We start from the raw sequence: 14,470 nt of genomic DNA on the forward strand, positions 1-14,470 counted from the left end.
CCAAACCTCATTTTTACGTTTGTGCCAAGTACATAGATCATGTAGCTTCAAGTGCCTCTAACTTTTGTAACTTGATTTCAATTTAATTTTATGTTTATGTATAAAAGTAAAGACATAGAAAATACGTATACATTTTGTAGCTAATTGTGAATGATAGCAGTTTCCTATTACAACAGCTTTGTAAAAATACATTAGAAAGATGTTCTGTTTTAACCTACTAAATGTTTTTAAAATTGATGTAGTTAAGAATTTACAATAAAATAAAACTCCATGTAGTAAAGTTACAGTCAGAGAACTGTTTGCAGCCTAGGCACAGACAAACTGCTGATAGTTATTCAACAGATTAAGGCTTGCTGTTGGCAATATGGATCCATGCACTACAAACTGTATGGCAAATGGCTGAGCAGTATTGATAATTCTAGGCAATTTGAATACTCCCTGAAGGTAAGCATCACATTCTGGCCCATATGTTTTTCCCCCCACCCATTCCTCAAGATGCAGTTAATTACAACCCACAGGCAGCCACTGGGAAAGACATCAGCAAGAAACCAATTTAAGAAGAAAGAAAGTGAAAGAGAAGGGGGGGCTCTCTCTTTTACAAGTATTTTGATATACATGTATGAGACAGCTATGGCATGGAGGGGGAACCCATGCATGTGAAAAAGTAAAAGAAACATGCAATGGGTTGGATTTTAAGAATTGTAAGTGGAGTTCTATTTGTGGAAGGAGACAAATAAACACTCGTTGTGTGCTCACAGATACAGATACACACACACACACACCTCCCCCTGAATTGACTTTCCATGCAGCAATCAGGCTTTTTAAAAAGCCTCCAACTGCAGCTAGGGAGGAATTTTTGGCATAGTGTCACAGCACTCAGGGAGGGGAAGTTCAGCACAGAACCCCTATATAGCAATAAGGCTTTAAAAATCTTCATTGGCACCAACAGAAGGTTTTTAAAATCCTAATTGCAGTAAGGGTGTGGAGGGCAGAGAGGAGGCCCCATTGGGTGGAGGTTTCCTACCCTTTTACACATTTGCAAGAAACACACACACATATATGCACATGCACACACACACACACACACACACACACACACACGCACACTCCAAAACAGAATACATGATATTTTATGAATACGAACACCATATATATACACTGGAATATATTTACTATGTATATAGTAAATATACATGTATATTTACTATAAATATACATGTAGATTAAAGAGTCAATTTTTCAAGGGGAAAAATAGAATTTTGGATGGTAAGCTGGAAAAAAATAGCTCGCTTGAATATATTATTATTATTATTATTATTATTATTATTATTATTTATTTATATAGCACCATCAATGTACATGGTGCTGTACAGAGTAAAACAGTAAATAGCAAGACCCTGCCGCATAGGCTTACAATCTAATAAAATCATAGTAAAACAATAAGGAGGGGAAGAGAATGCAAACAGGTACAGGGTAGGGTAAGCAGGCACAGGGTAGGGAAAAACTAACAGTAGAAAGTAACAGTAGAAGTAAATCCATCTGAGTGATGTATCTCCATTAATGGCCTATACTACCTATTATATAACATGTAGGAGAGAATGTACTAAGAAAGCATCATCATTATTATATAAGTAAGCATATTAAAGAGTATATGGGAGGGAGGAATGCAGGACATTTCTACTTACCAAGAACAGTGTCCGGAACGCACTGAGATCTCCAAAGAACTCCTCAACACTCACAGCTTTGGGATCGAAAGAGAAATAGTCTCCCAGATTGTCATATAACTTGATCATGTTGTTGTGCATGTTGGATAACTTTTCGTACTGCTCTCTGGAACTCTTAGCAAAGCTGTAATCTTAGTGTTAAGGACATTTGGATGAAACGAATAGCAAAGCAACAGGAAAAAATGAGACTGGTCTATCAAAAGCAATCCTCCTCCTCCTCCTCAACTATTGCCTTTGCTAATTGATGACTATATGCTTTATATATTTTCATATGCTTCAAGCTGAACAAACTTCCCCAGGTCAATGCATTTTGAAGATAGGGATCCTTGTTTTTCATACCTTCTTGACCTAACTGTGCTTCCTGCAGAACTGCTGGTTGTTGAAGTGAGCACTACTTGACTTGGGCTGCTTGAGGCTGATCTTGATAAATGTGTAGAAATCTAGAATGCTGGACCTGTGAAGCATAGGTCCAAATATGAGCAAAACAGGCAGCACTGTATGTTATGAGACTGAAACACCATCTATGCAAAGACATCTTTTTCCCTTGAGACCAGAAGCAAATTTCTGTGTTTATCCTGAAGAACTGATTTTCATATTATAGGACTCACCAAAGAGTGTGTGTGTATATGGGATAGGGGAGAACCACCACAGTAAATTCACAATCTCCACACAGAAACTCTAAATAACAATGCAAGAAACATACTGCTGAACTTCTACTGTGTGGTGCCAAAGCACCTGTTAAGCAGCTCCAGGTGTTTTTTTTGGTCCCAGTTTAAATGAGATCCTTAAGAGAGTGTGTGTGCGTGTGTTTAAATGTATCTGTATCTATGTGCTCAGTGTCACATATAAATTATGTAGGATATCTAATTTATTTGTGTTACTAGCATTTGCACATGCATCACAAGCAAGTCAGCTTCATTTTATGTATTATATTTTATTTGGTGTTGTATTATTATTATTATTATTATTATTATTATTATTATTATTATTATTATTATTATACATCATGATGATGTATTCCCAAGTCTATGGATCCTTAACACGTTAAGATTGCATGTGCAGACAGCAGCAGTTTATACATGACACTGAGTGTGCATGTATATTTTCTTAACTGACCTCTCACATATAAGTTTTCTTAACATTGGCAGACTATCATCATCATCATCTTATATTTAAATTATTTTTATGTTTGTTTACTGCAGCTGCCCAGAGAGCATTATGATATGGGGTGGCTTGCAAATAAATAAATAAATAAATAAATACTGCTCATATTGACTTCACATATCATGTTTACCCAGTAGCCCTCAGAGCTGCATTAGACCAGGGGTGGGCAGAAAGTAGAACTTCAAATATTTTAGACTTCAACTCCCAGCATCCCTGGTAGGGTCTTCTGGGAGCTGAAGTCCAAAACATGTGGAGATCTAGCTTCTGCCTATTACTGCATTAAACCACCTTTGTGGAGCTGCTGAAGGTTTGGGGATGGATTACTATGCAATGAGAGCTACTGTCAGCAGAGACTCAATGAGCTTAGATCTAATTAACATGATACATCACCATTAGACTGATTCTATTCATTGGGACTTACTCCCAAAAATGAACCCTTACAGCAACTTCCAGTATGTTATGTATCTACTCACACTTTAAAATCAGATGTACGGAAGAAGCAAGAATGTGGCTGCAGGGAAGCATGTTTGTACCATCCAAATGTTTCATTAGAAATATGGGACACAAACTGCACAGATAATTCTGGGAGCTGTCCCTCTAATAATATATATATATATATATATATATATATATATATATATATATATATATATATATTTGTTACCTGCCTCTCCCTCCGGATCAAGGCGGGGCACAACACAAATGCAAATACCACAAAATACATATAATTAAAACATTCAAAACTAATACATTATTAAAAGCAGCACATTATTAAAAGGCATCCTAAAATTCAACTGGGTAGGCGTGCCGGAAGAGATCAGTCTTTACAGCTTTATTAAAATCCGGAAGACTGTTAAATTGACGAATCTCTCCCAGCAGGTCATTCCATAATCTGGGAGCGGCAGAAGACAAGGTCCTTTGGGTAATACTTGTCAGCCTTGTTTTTGTTGACTGAAGTAAATTCTTCCCAGAGGACCTGAGTGTGCGGGTTGGACTGTACGGGAGAAGGTGATATACCGCAGGTATGAAGCTGCATCTCAGGAGCTGCTTTGAGTGTAAGTAGAGAAGCTTAACATGTGAAAGGCTGAGCGATGACTTTTGTAATTGAAATGTTATAAGGGCCTGATCCTACTAGTCAGAGTCAGAATATTTTATTTATTTATTTATTTATTACATTTCTATACTGCCCAATAGCCGGAGCTCTCTGGGCGGTTCACAAAAATTAAAACCATTCAAAGTATAAAACAACAGTATACAACAGTGGTGAACTTCTGAAAAGCAGCTCCCACTATTAACAGGAGATGAGCCATAGTGATAACCATCTTACAGGACCTTCCTCAATTCTGTAGGATGAATATTATTGTGCTTTCTGTTTAATGAACTAAAATTAAGCAAGGGCCATTGTTCAAAGTGGCACTATTCAATTATAGTGAACACACCATACTTTTTATTAATAACTGAAGAGGACTGGAAATCAACCCAAGATCTACTTGACCTTCACAATAGTTTTAGTTACAAATTGTATAATTGTCACCTGAAGTGGAAGGAAGCAATTTCACACAGAAGTTAAACTTCTATAACAATGTGGATGCAACTAAAGGTTAAAATTTTATTAAGGGAATAATTAAGGCATACATTTCCCATTCTTCTGCTCCAAATTCAATAAATGCTTCATTTAATTAAAAAAAAGATTCCACAAAACGTAACTTGAGTTCCTTAGGCAAAAGCAGGCTGCTTGATGATGTTAAAGATGATGTTAAACAGCTTGATGTTCGGTGTATGCTGTACCCAGAATCAAGGCAACTCGCCCAGTGGCATATGTTCCTAGACACCTCCATATTCCTGCCAACATTCTCCCAGGGAGTACACCAAAGATTTGTCAAACGCTTTCCCACATCTTTGTATCTACATCTCTGTTGTATAGATACACACATTATATACATAGACATACACACTAGATGAATGGATAGACACACGAAAGTATGCACCAGAGGTGTGTTATCTCATAGTTTGTATGTGACATATCTGGTCCAGGATTCTGTTCACAGCATGGTTCTCAGCCATTAAAAGAAAATCTAAACAAAAAACCCCACTGGGCTAGCACAAGCTGCAAAAACCTATACCATAAGATACAGAACTGCATATATAATGGTATTGTCTCTATTGACTGCTAAGATATAGGAAAGTTATTAACAGAATAATTCAGCTATCAAGAAGCTCCCATTTCAAATGCCATGCAGCTGCTGCATTAGGATCCCACCCACTTACCCGTGGAGGAACAACAGAGGACTCTCATACTCACTTTTTATTGAAGCAATGTTACCTTCTCTTATTAGGCAAGAAGTAAAAACCAATCGGCAGGTAAGCAAGCAAACATTCAGGAAGAGGAAGTTGTGTAAGGAATTGTGAGGATGATTTACATTAAAAGAACTGTATTTGACGATTCAGCAGTATATGGATTTGTGTTTATTATCAACCAGACATACAACAATACAATATAATGTTGCCAACATGGCCTCAGGACACTGTTCCCAAATCTGGTGTCTTCCATGTGTTTTGGATATCAGTTCTCATCAGACCCAGCCAGCATAGCTGTGACTCAAAATATCTGGAAGGTACCAGGATAGGTGAGGCTGCCTTGGCGCAACATAAGCAAATCCAGTTGAAACTGGAGAGGACGGCCTTCCTCTCCATGACTGCACCTAAGCTCTGGAATTCTCTCCCATGGGAGGCCCACTTACACCCCCTAGAATGGCCTTCTACCATAAAATAGGGTTTGCACTGTAAGGTTTGTTTGTTTAATTCTGCTGTCATTTTTTCACACACACACACACACTCAGTACATTTGTGTTTGTTTGTTTCCCCTCTATAATAAAATCAATTAATTAAATAACCAACCAACTTATAGCTGGCTTTAGTTTAGTGAAAACCAGTGACTTGACAGAGATTTAGGAATGCAGAGATGGAATCGCTTTTATAGCTGATACAAGGTTGTTCCAGGTAAACAGGTGCTGTTATACTCTTTATGACATATGGATCAAGAGCCAGTTGTTACATTTTACAACTCATAAAGCAATACACTTGAAACAAACTGATTTAGGAGATAAGAACATAAGAAGTGCCATGCTGGATCAGACTAAAGGTCCAACTAGTGAGGGAGGAAGCAGCAGCAAGGCACCTCTCCACCGTGCCTGGGTCCAGCTCCGGTTGAGAGCCCCCTCCCTCCTGCTGTCAACTGTCTCTGCAGAGGCCACCAGTGAGGGAGGAAGCAGCAGCCAGGCACCTCTCCGCCGTGCCTGGGTCCAGCTCCAGCTGAGAGCCCCCTCCCTCCTGCTGTCAACTGTAACTGCTGAACTTTCCAACTAAGACGGTAGTGCCTGAGTTTGCTTTCCTTTCCCCCCTCCTCCTCCTCCCTCCCAATCCCCTTTCCTTTTGTGTCATGTCTTTTAGATTGTAAGCCTGTGGGCAGGGACTGTCAAAAAATACTTTTGTAAGCCGCCATGAGAGCCTTTTTTGGCTGAATGGCGGCATAAAAATCCTTAAATAAATAAAATAAATAAATAAACTAGTCCAGCACTCTGTTCACACAGTGGCCAACCAGCCACCGGCCAGGGATGAACAATCAGGACATGGTAGAACAGCACCATGCAATTAGTGCACACAGGCTTACTGCCTCGAATATTGGAGATAGCACACAACCATCAGAGCTAGTAGCCATTGATAGCCTTCGCCTCCAGGAATTTATCCAAACCCCTTTTAAAGCCATCCAAATTGGTGGCCATCACTACATCCTGTCGTAGTGAGTTCCATAATTTCATTATGTGCTGTGTGAAGAAGTACTTCCCTTTATTTGTCCTGGATCTCCCACCAATCAGCTTCATGGCATGACCCTGGGATCTAGTATTTTGAGAGAGGGATTATGTGATATTGTGCGTAGGGGATGTAAGAAATGGCATTTCATTTTTTATTTCAGTTTTTTAAACTCTCAATGAAGTCCTCTGAACATAACCAGCAGAGCTTCATTTAGAAAAGCACCTGAACGTACTGTCTCTGCCTGCATACACACTCTTCCAGTTTCTGATGACAGTCCCCTATGTAGACAATAACTCAGTGAGCCTTTTCTTGACACTACTGACAGTGCCTTTCAAAGCATTAGGTGGTTGGCAGCAGTAATAGTGATAGCAAATTGTCACATTGGCTTAAAATCACTAGATTTTAAAACGTAACTTTAAGATAGACATTCAGATTCATACACACCTTTACAACATTAGTACCATCACACATGCCTTTACAACATTATCACTACTATACTATTATTAATCTATCATCCATTAATTTTAATGGAGTAGTACTGTGTTTTTAATTGGAAAAGGAACAACTGTTGTTTGAAAGCCGTAAAACTTAACAGCATGGGCTACATGCTCAAAACTGCTTGTTTATTTCTCAGCTCATGTGCGAATTGAACCTCACATCTTTAATATGGAGATAATTATACAGACCAACTTTACTGGATTGCTTTCTGCACATATCATTAAAACAACAACATATTGAAACAGTTGAAGCACTTTGAACACGTACTATATAAATATAACTAATATTATTGATATAATGTTCAATATGTCTGCAAATGAACAAGCAAATCCAATTGCCTTTTCCTACTAAGCTCTTAGTTAGCAGACAGGAAAACTCATAGAGAATGGAAAGTGATAGGATGCATTTTGTGCTCCTCAGAGAAATACCGTCTCCTCTCCTCTTTCAAACAGCCTAGGAAAGGCAAACAAGAAAGCCACAGAAAGAATGCCTGGTTATTCCGTCTATAGTGCTTCAATAAACAAGACAATAAACAACAACATAGAATCATAGAATAGCAGAGTTGGAAGGGGCCTACAAGGCCATCGAGTCCAACCCCCTGCTCAATGCAGGAATCCACCCAAAAGCATCCCCGACAGATGGTTGTCCAGCTGCCTCTTGAATGCCTCTAGTGTGGGAGAGCCCACCACCTCCCTAGGTCTCTCTTCAAACAACTATTTGCATCTGTGATAAGAAGGTGCAAGACACCCTTTTGTCTGTATTCCTCTGAGGTAGTGCTGCCACAACTCATGTCTATTTTTAATGTCCCTTAGTCTACCCATGTGATAAGACAGACGTATGACTTTTATATGTGGAAAAGGATAGTTCCTTGCTTCACGGCTTCCTTTAAACTCTAAAGAATCAAGTTAGCAAGCTTGCCAAGCAGTCCAACACCTGGGTAGGCTAATGTCCAAACTAGGCAAGAGAATCAAATCAAGTCGGTTTTCAAATCAATATATTTAAAAAAAAAAAAACAGAGAGAAAGAAGCAGAGACTAGTTACGAAATAATCCACAGCTTAATAATAATAATAATAATAATAATAATAATGAGAAAAATACATACCACTGGCCATGGAAGTTAAAGAACTATGGCAACAGGAAAAGGTCATAATTATTCCGTTAGTCACATCAGTCACCAGCCTGACATCGAAAAATAATACAGAAAACCTTCAGGGACGACCAAACTATATCCACACCAACATCCAGAAAGCAGTCATACATAAAACATGCTCAATTGTCAGGAAATTTCTGAATCAGTAAAAGACAGCATGACCTGGCAAAGCCCTAGAAAAACCACCATGAGCGAGGAAGAGATACAATAATAACAACAATAATAAACATTAGCTAAGTAAAATTGATCAGGAGCCTATGGATCACTCACCAAAGAATGTTGAGGTGGGGGAAGGATGAAGCACACCTTGGGTCCAGGTCTGAAATAGCCTCATCAACCAGTCCAGCCAGACACAAAGGAAAATCTCAGAGACCGAAAGTATGAGGCTGGACAGTTCTCAGAGAGAGAAACTGAACCTGGCTAATCAATGGCCTGGGAGGACCTGGTCATGCATCCTCCAGGTGCTTTCTACAGTAGCTTTTTTACATAAGCTGAGTTAGTCCGCAACAGTTAAACAAAGATAGATGGTTGTGTACAGCTGCCTAGTAATATATTTCCAGAAAATGGAGGGGGGGGGGGAGAAAATTGGATTTGTTATGCCATTGTTCAAGCCCCATCATAATAGTGATGATATCCCAATGCTGTTGAATCAAATGGCTGCCTTGGAACCAGCAAGATATAACCATCAATGCTAAAAAAAAAAGACATAAGTGAATCCTGAGAGGGAGGAGCATATCTCATTCTCTCAGCTCCCTACGGACACCTTATCCACCTGCCAGTTGTTTGACCATACCTGCCACAATCATGGAACTGCATGATCAGCAAACAACGGAAAATGGATGCTTCTTAATATATGGTGGGGTGGGTGGACGAATGAACAGGAAAAAACAACTCTTGTCCAAGTACCCAATGTGGAGGATTGGGGAGGGGGGATTTCAGTTATTTATCTCTTAAGATTTATTATTTCTGTATCTATTTCATAGCATTTTTAACCCCCCCCCTTTCACCAAAAAGGCTGCCAAGGAAGCTTATAAAGATAAGAAAAAAAGACGTATCACCTGAAGACTCAAATAGGTCTTCAGATGGTAGGCAACACACATATCTACTATAAAAATCAAATAAAAAAATGATGATTGCAGTGTATATGGAAAAAGAACCGAGAGTAAAAATAGACAAAAGGAGGAGTTTTTGTTGTGTGTGTAAGCGCCCTAGGCACTATTAAAGATGCAGAAGATGTATATACATTTCAGATGTTTGAAACAATAACACAGTGTGTGTGTGTGTGTGTGTGTGTGTGCACGCACATGCATGTATGCACACATGCTACTGTCTTTCCGGTGTTATTAAATTTTACAACATTTTCAGTTCCTCAGTAGGATGTGCAAAGCACACTTAATAATCTCCTGTCGGTGCATCCAAAACAGAAAGGAGGGACTCTTCTCTCACTACCAAATAGCATTGGTTATCTCCTACACGAGATAAAAGTGGAGTGAGCTAAAATGATTTGGTGAGGAGCTTTCAGCTTCCATTTGGAAATTCTTAACGCACAATTAAAAATGTAGGAAGCTGGTGGAAGTTATCCTGGTCCCTAAATTAAGTGGAAGAAAGAGCACAGCGCTCTATAAAACCTGTGGACAATCGCAGGCAACCGACCATTGTCAGCACAGAGTAAAAGAGTAGAGACTAACCCAGTGGAATAAATTGGCACCAACACTGAAATGAAGAGGGAAGTGACAAATGAACAGTTTCCAGAGAACAGATGATATAACTAATTTAAAGGGAGCATTTGAAAGAAATCTGAACTTTTATCTTTTACACCATGTATTTCAGGATGTTCTATAGGAACTGATGTTTTGAAGGTGCTTTTTTAAACAAAGAAAAAGAAAAAAGATGCACACTGATCCCAATATGAATTAAACACACTCTGGAGCAGTTGTAAGGTGACATGGTGCTGCAAATAAAGGAGAAAAGTGACTTTGCAATATGTAACTGCGAAGTTCGTCTTCTAGCTTTGTATAAACTATTAAATCCAGAGAAACTCTGCAAATTTACAGCAGATTGCTTTAGTAGTTGGAAGAAACAATGAGGGAATTAGAGAACTCAATAAAAAGAGAGCAGTTCAGCATCATCATTTTTTCTTCTTGGAAAAGGCAACACATAAGAGCACAGTTTTGTACAATAACTACGCTAATGTAATAATTCTGCTAGAGCTGCAATGTGAAACAATTCATTTCAGAGCCAAGTAATATCTATGTTTTGTTAATATCCTGCATATTTCATGGTAAACTCCATAGCACAACTGGATTGTTTATGGATGTTTACTTCAAATAAGAGCTACTTAACATGAAACAACTTTCTCCCAAGTAAGCATAGACAGGAATCCAGACTAAACTGTATTAAGGCAGTAGTGGGCAGTCTTCGGGCTTGTCAAATATACTTCATATTTTACTTGAACCCCGAGTTTTAACAACCAGAAGCACGTGAAAAAAAGTTAAAAATTAAACAATAAGATACCTCTAAACATGTTCTGAGCATAGGAATTTTGTTCCCTTTCACACAAAGTCTACTCTAGGATACCCCACTTTGTTTAGCTATTTCCCAATTTAGGAGGAAAAAGTCGTTTTGGCCTAGGTTGCCTGTAATGAGAAGTGTCTTTGGGGAAATTTTCCCACCATGTAGCATTATTACCACCCTAAAACAGGCCATGGTTTCTGGGTGGCTTGCCAGGTTTGTTTGTAACAAGCTATACTGGCTCGAATATTCAAAATGGCAGCCACTGCTGCAGCAAGAAGCCTTGCTGGGAAATTCACCATGGTAGATCTCATTACATGTAAGTCAGGCCATTGTTACAAGAATTGGGACGAAACATACCTTGCCAATCTCCTGCAAAGCACCCAGAAATCTACCAGTAGATCCCAAAATATCTTCTGCCAACACTTGTATTAAGCTATATTATCTTGTGATGTGACATGCTCTTTCAGAGCTTTTTAAAAGTTCTTCCAATGGTATCATTTAATTTTAAATTAAAGCAATTTTATTCTCAAGAGTTTTAGAATCGCACTATGTTACAAAGACGTCCCATAAATGTATCTCCATCTTCCTTTTGTTTTGTGATAGCAGCTGTGGGGGCCCAGCCAAGACCATGGGGAAAATCCCTTTCTCATCCACTTCTCATCCTAAGCAAGCTACTATTTTGCAAAATAGCAAAGATATACAAAATTTATTTTCATCGGGAAAATAATGTGAGGAAATTAAATCTACCCTCCACACAGTCCTGACTCTGGGGCCCCCAGTCAGGACCATGGGAAATGGAGATTTGATTTCCCTGCACTATTATCCTAATGAAAATGCCCCAATCAGAATGTATGTAAGTTTTTGCTACCAGGGCAAAATAGCAGGGGTGGGGTGGGGGTGGTTTTAACTGGGAAAACATAATGGGGGGAGGTAAATCTCCCATTCTCTTATTGTCTTGATCAAGATTGGGTGCCCAAGGGCAGCTTGTTGGGTGGGTGAGGATAAAAAAGGGGGAAATGCATTCACCCATTTTCTCCATAATGTGACTTTCTATGTTGCAGGGTGAGGAAGGAATTATTTGCCAAAACTACTCTGAAGCTATAGGGGAAAGAAGTTTCTCTGAGGTTTACATTTATAGTTCACTCTTATTGGTATGCTAGAGCCCTGGTTAGAAATCCCCCCCTCCTTTAAGTGTTGAAACTTTAAAACAGTCAACAAAAGGAGAGGGCATCATTGCAGGGTATATCATTCTTGAAATGGTCTGAGTTAAGGCAATGCTTTAACATACTTCAAGGAAGCTTCTAATTCTCAACTTGTGTTAATGCTCCAGATCTATTGTGAAACAACACTTGGAATTAATCCAAGATATAAAGTAATGCAAAAATAATATGAATAAAGTTTGGCCATGGAAGCAATCTAGGCTAAGGTGGCTAAGAACTCTCTTTCTGCAATGCAAGATGTATTCAAATACAAATGCTAAATCAGAGAAACATTTGCTTTCTCATGCAGCAGCCAAAATTCATGCCTGCTCAATGAGCATCTGAGAGCTCCTGAATATTAATGCACAGGCAACTCCACCAAGTGGGTTCAGATGAATAGTGAAGAAAGTACACAAATGAGTTGGCAGCCAGGTACAGAATGCTCCCTGCTAACAACTCAAAATGAAAGTGACTGGCAGGGAAAAACTGTGATTAGACAGTTTCGGAAGGATCATCTTTCAACAACAGGGAAACAGCAGAGAAAAAACACTTAATTTGTCAAAAGTGACAAATATACCTTTCCCAAATATATTTCAAAACTAACCCAAATTACAATTCGACATCATTGTTTGGAACAACTGTAACTGTGCCTGGGCACAATATATTCTTATTGAGTTCTCACAGATTTCAAAATATTTTGTCTAGGTAGCAACTCTAGCAGGCATGGACAAGAACAGGACCACAAAGAGGACCACATCATCATCATCATCATCATCATTATTATTATTATTATTATTATTATTATTATTATTATTATTATTATAATAATAAAGACTCCAAAGCTATGAGAAACTATGAGGAGTAAACCAATGGCCACCTTGCAACAAGCCACTTGAAGCTTCAGAGATAAGGCTGAAAAAAATCTATTACCTTCCCAAGATTCAAACATAGTTTCCACTCAAGACAATTGATAGGTCTCTCTTGCCCCTGCCAAAACTGTTTCCCAGCCAAGCTTCCTTGAGCAGATGGCCAGATTCTAGCCTTTCTTTTCCAGCACCTGCACTTCCCAGTTTTCCCTGCCTGTTCCCTAGTCTGCTTTTTGTCCAGGATTCTTGCTAGAACAGCAACAGAAGTTCGCTTTAAGCACCACTCCCATTCTGCTGTACTCTTACCTCCATTCCCCAACGTTTTTAGCTGCCTATGACCCAGTGTTGACACCTTGGCCTCCTCCAAATTCCCCAAACCGCCGAGATGATGTTAGAGCTTTCTTTGCAACTGGAAGACTGAGATTTATTTCTTTTAAAAAAAGAAGTTGTAAAGTGGTGAACCAACATAACAATTCTCACAAAGCCAAAATGTGTCTTCAAAACAATTTTTTTTCAAGACCATGCAATGCCTAACAGGTCTACACTATGCATGTATTGCTTACTGCGTGCAGCATTTGTATCCCTCAGTGAAAGAGAATATATGCATGCCATTGATTCCTTATGATATTCAACTATAGGAACAAATCTTTCGAACAAAGAGAAAGGCCAAGTGCCACCTCCAACATATAATTTTACAGGAATGTGTCTTGCAAGAAGACCTGATGGCAATGAACAGGGCCCATGCTCCTGTTTTGTAGAGGCTCGCAAAGGAAAGGCCATTGTTTGCTGTGACAAATTGCTTCATGTTGATACTGTTTGTTTCCTCATTGACCCTTCTGCTGCAGTGTGACAAATGAAATGCTCACAATGCCAGAGCAGGAGAAACAAAGACTTGCATGAACGCAGGAATCCAGAGAGTGGAACAAAACCACCCACGTTATCGAGGTTATATCTGTTACACTTGTCTGTTTATTAGTTACCACTCTTTAATGGAAATTAAGACAGAAATGCTTGAGTTTAGGGCCACAGCCTTAGTAGGCCTCAGTTTCCAGAGATAAGAAAGGTTGTTTTCAGGCAAGATTAAAAACAGCATTGAACTCTTAGGCTGTAAGCCAATATAAACTTTCCTAGGAGGAAGCCCCATTGAACACAGTGTTGCTTACTTCTGAGTAGATACAGGTTCAGACTGTTAGTGCATTGCTTATCTACACAGTTTAACTAATTATGTTTCGTCGCACACAGAGGGCATATTTCTATACACTCACCTCAAGTTTTCTACCTGTTCATGCACAAATGAACACACATGTCCCAATAAGCCATTTGAGAACCTATCTCATAATAAGAACTCGCTTGGCATGGTTGACTGCTGCACTAGGCAAACATTTTTTTTTAATCTAACGGACCCCAAAAGATGTTCATTAGCAGATGAGACATTACTTTGGAAGCAACTGACATTAACTTTGGAAGCAACTATCCACACATATGGCTCACTAGGCTGTGACACGCAAGACTCCATGCCAAGCAAAAGAAATAACAAGGAA

General features: G+C 39.0%; 1 protein-coding gene across 1 annotated transcript in view; it reads right to left on the reverse strand.

Annotated features, from left to right (window-relative positions):
* DIAPH2 (diaphanous related formin 2) overlaps nt 1-14,470 on the reverse strand; it is a 327,319-nt gene that overhangs the window by 114,532 nt on the left and 198,317 nt on the right. The window contains exon 24 of the mRNA XM_063141950.1: nt 1,686-1,849. Coding sequence (XP_062998020.1) covers nt 1,686-1,849 — 164 coding nt within the window. The remainder of the gene's footprint in view (nt 1-1,685; nt 1,850-14,470) is intronic.

Source organism: Elgaria multicarinata, chromosome 15 (assembly GCF_023053635.1).
Source record: "Elgaria multicarinata webbii isolate HBS135686 ecotype San Diego chromosome 15, rElgMul1.1.pri, whole genome shotgun sequence".
NCBI classification, from domain to species: domain Eukaryota; kingdom Metazoa; phylum Chordata; class Lepidosauria; order Squamata; family Anguidae; genus Elgaria; species Elgaria multicarinata.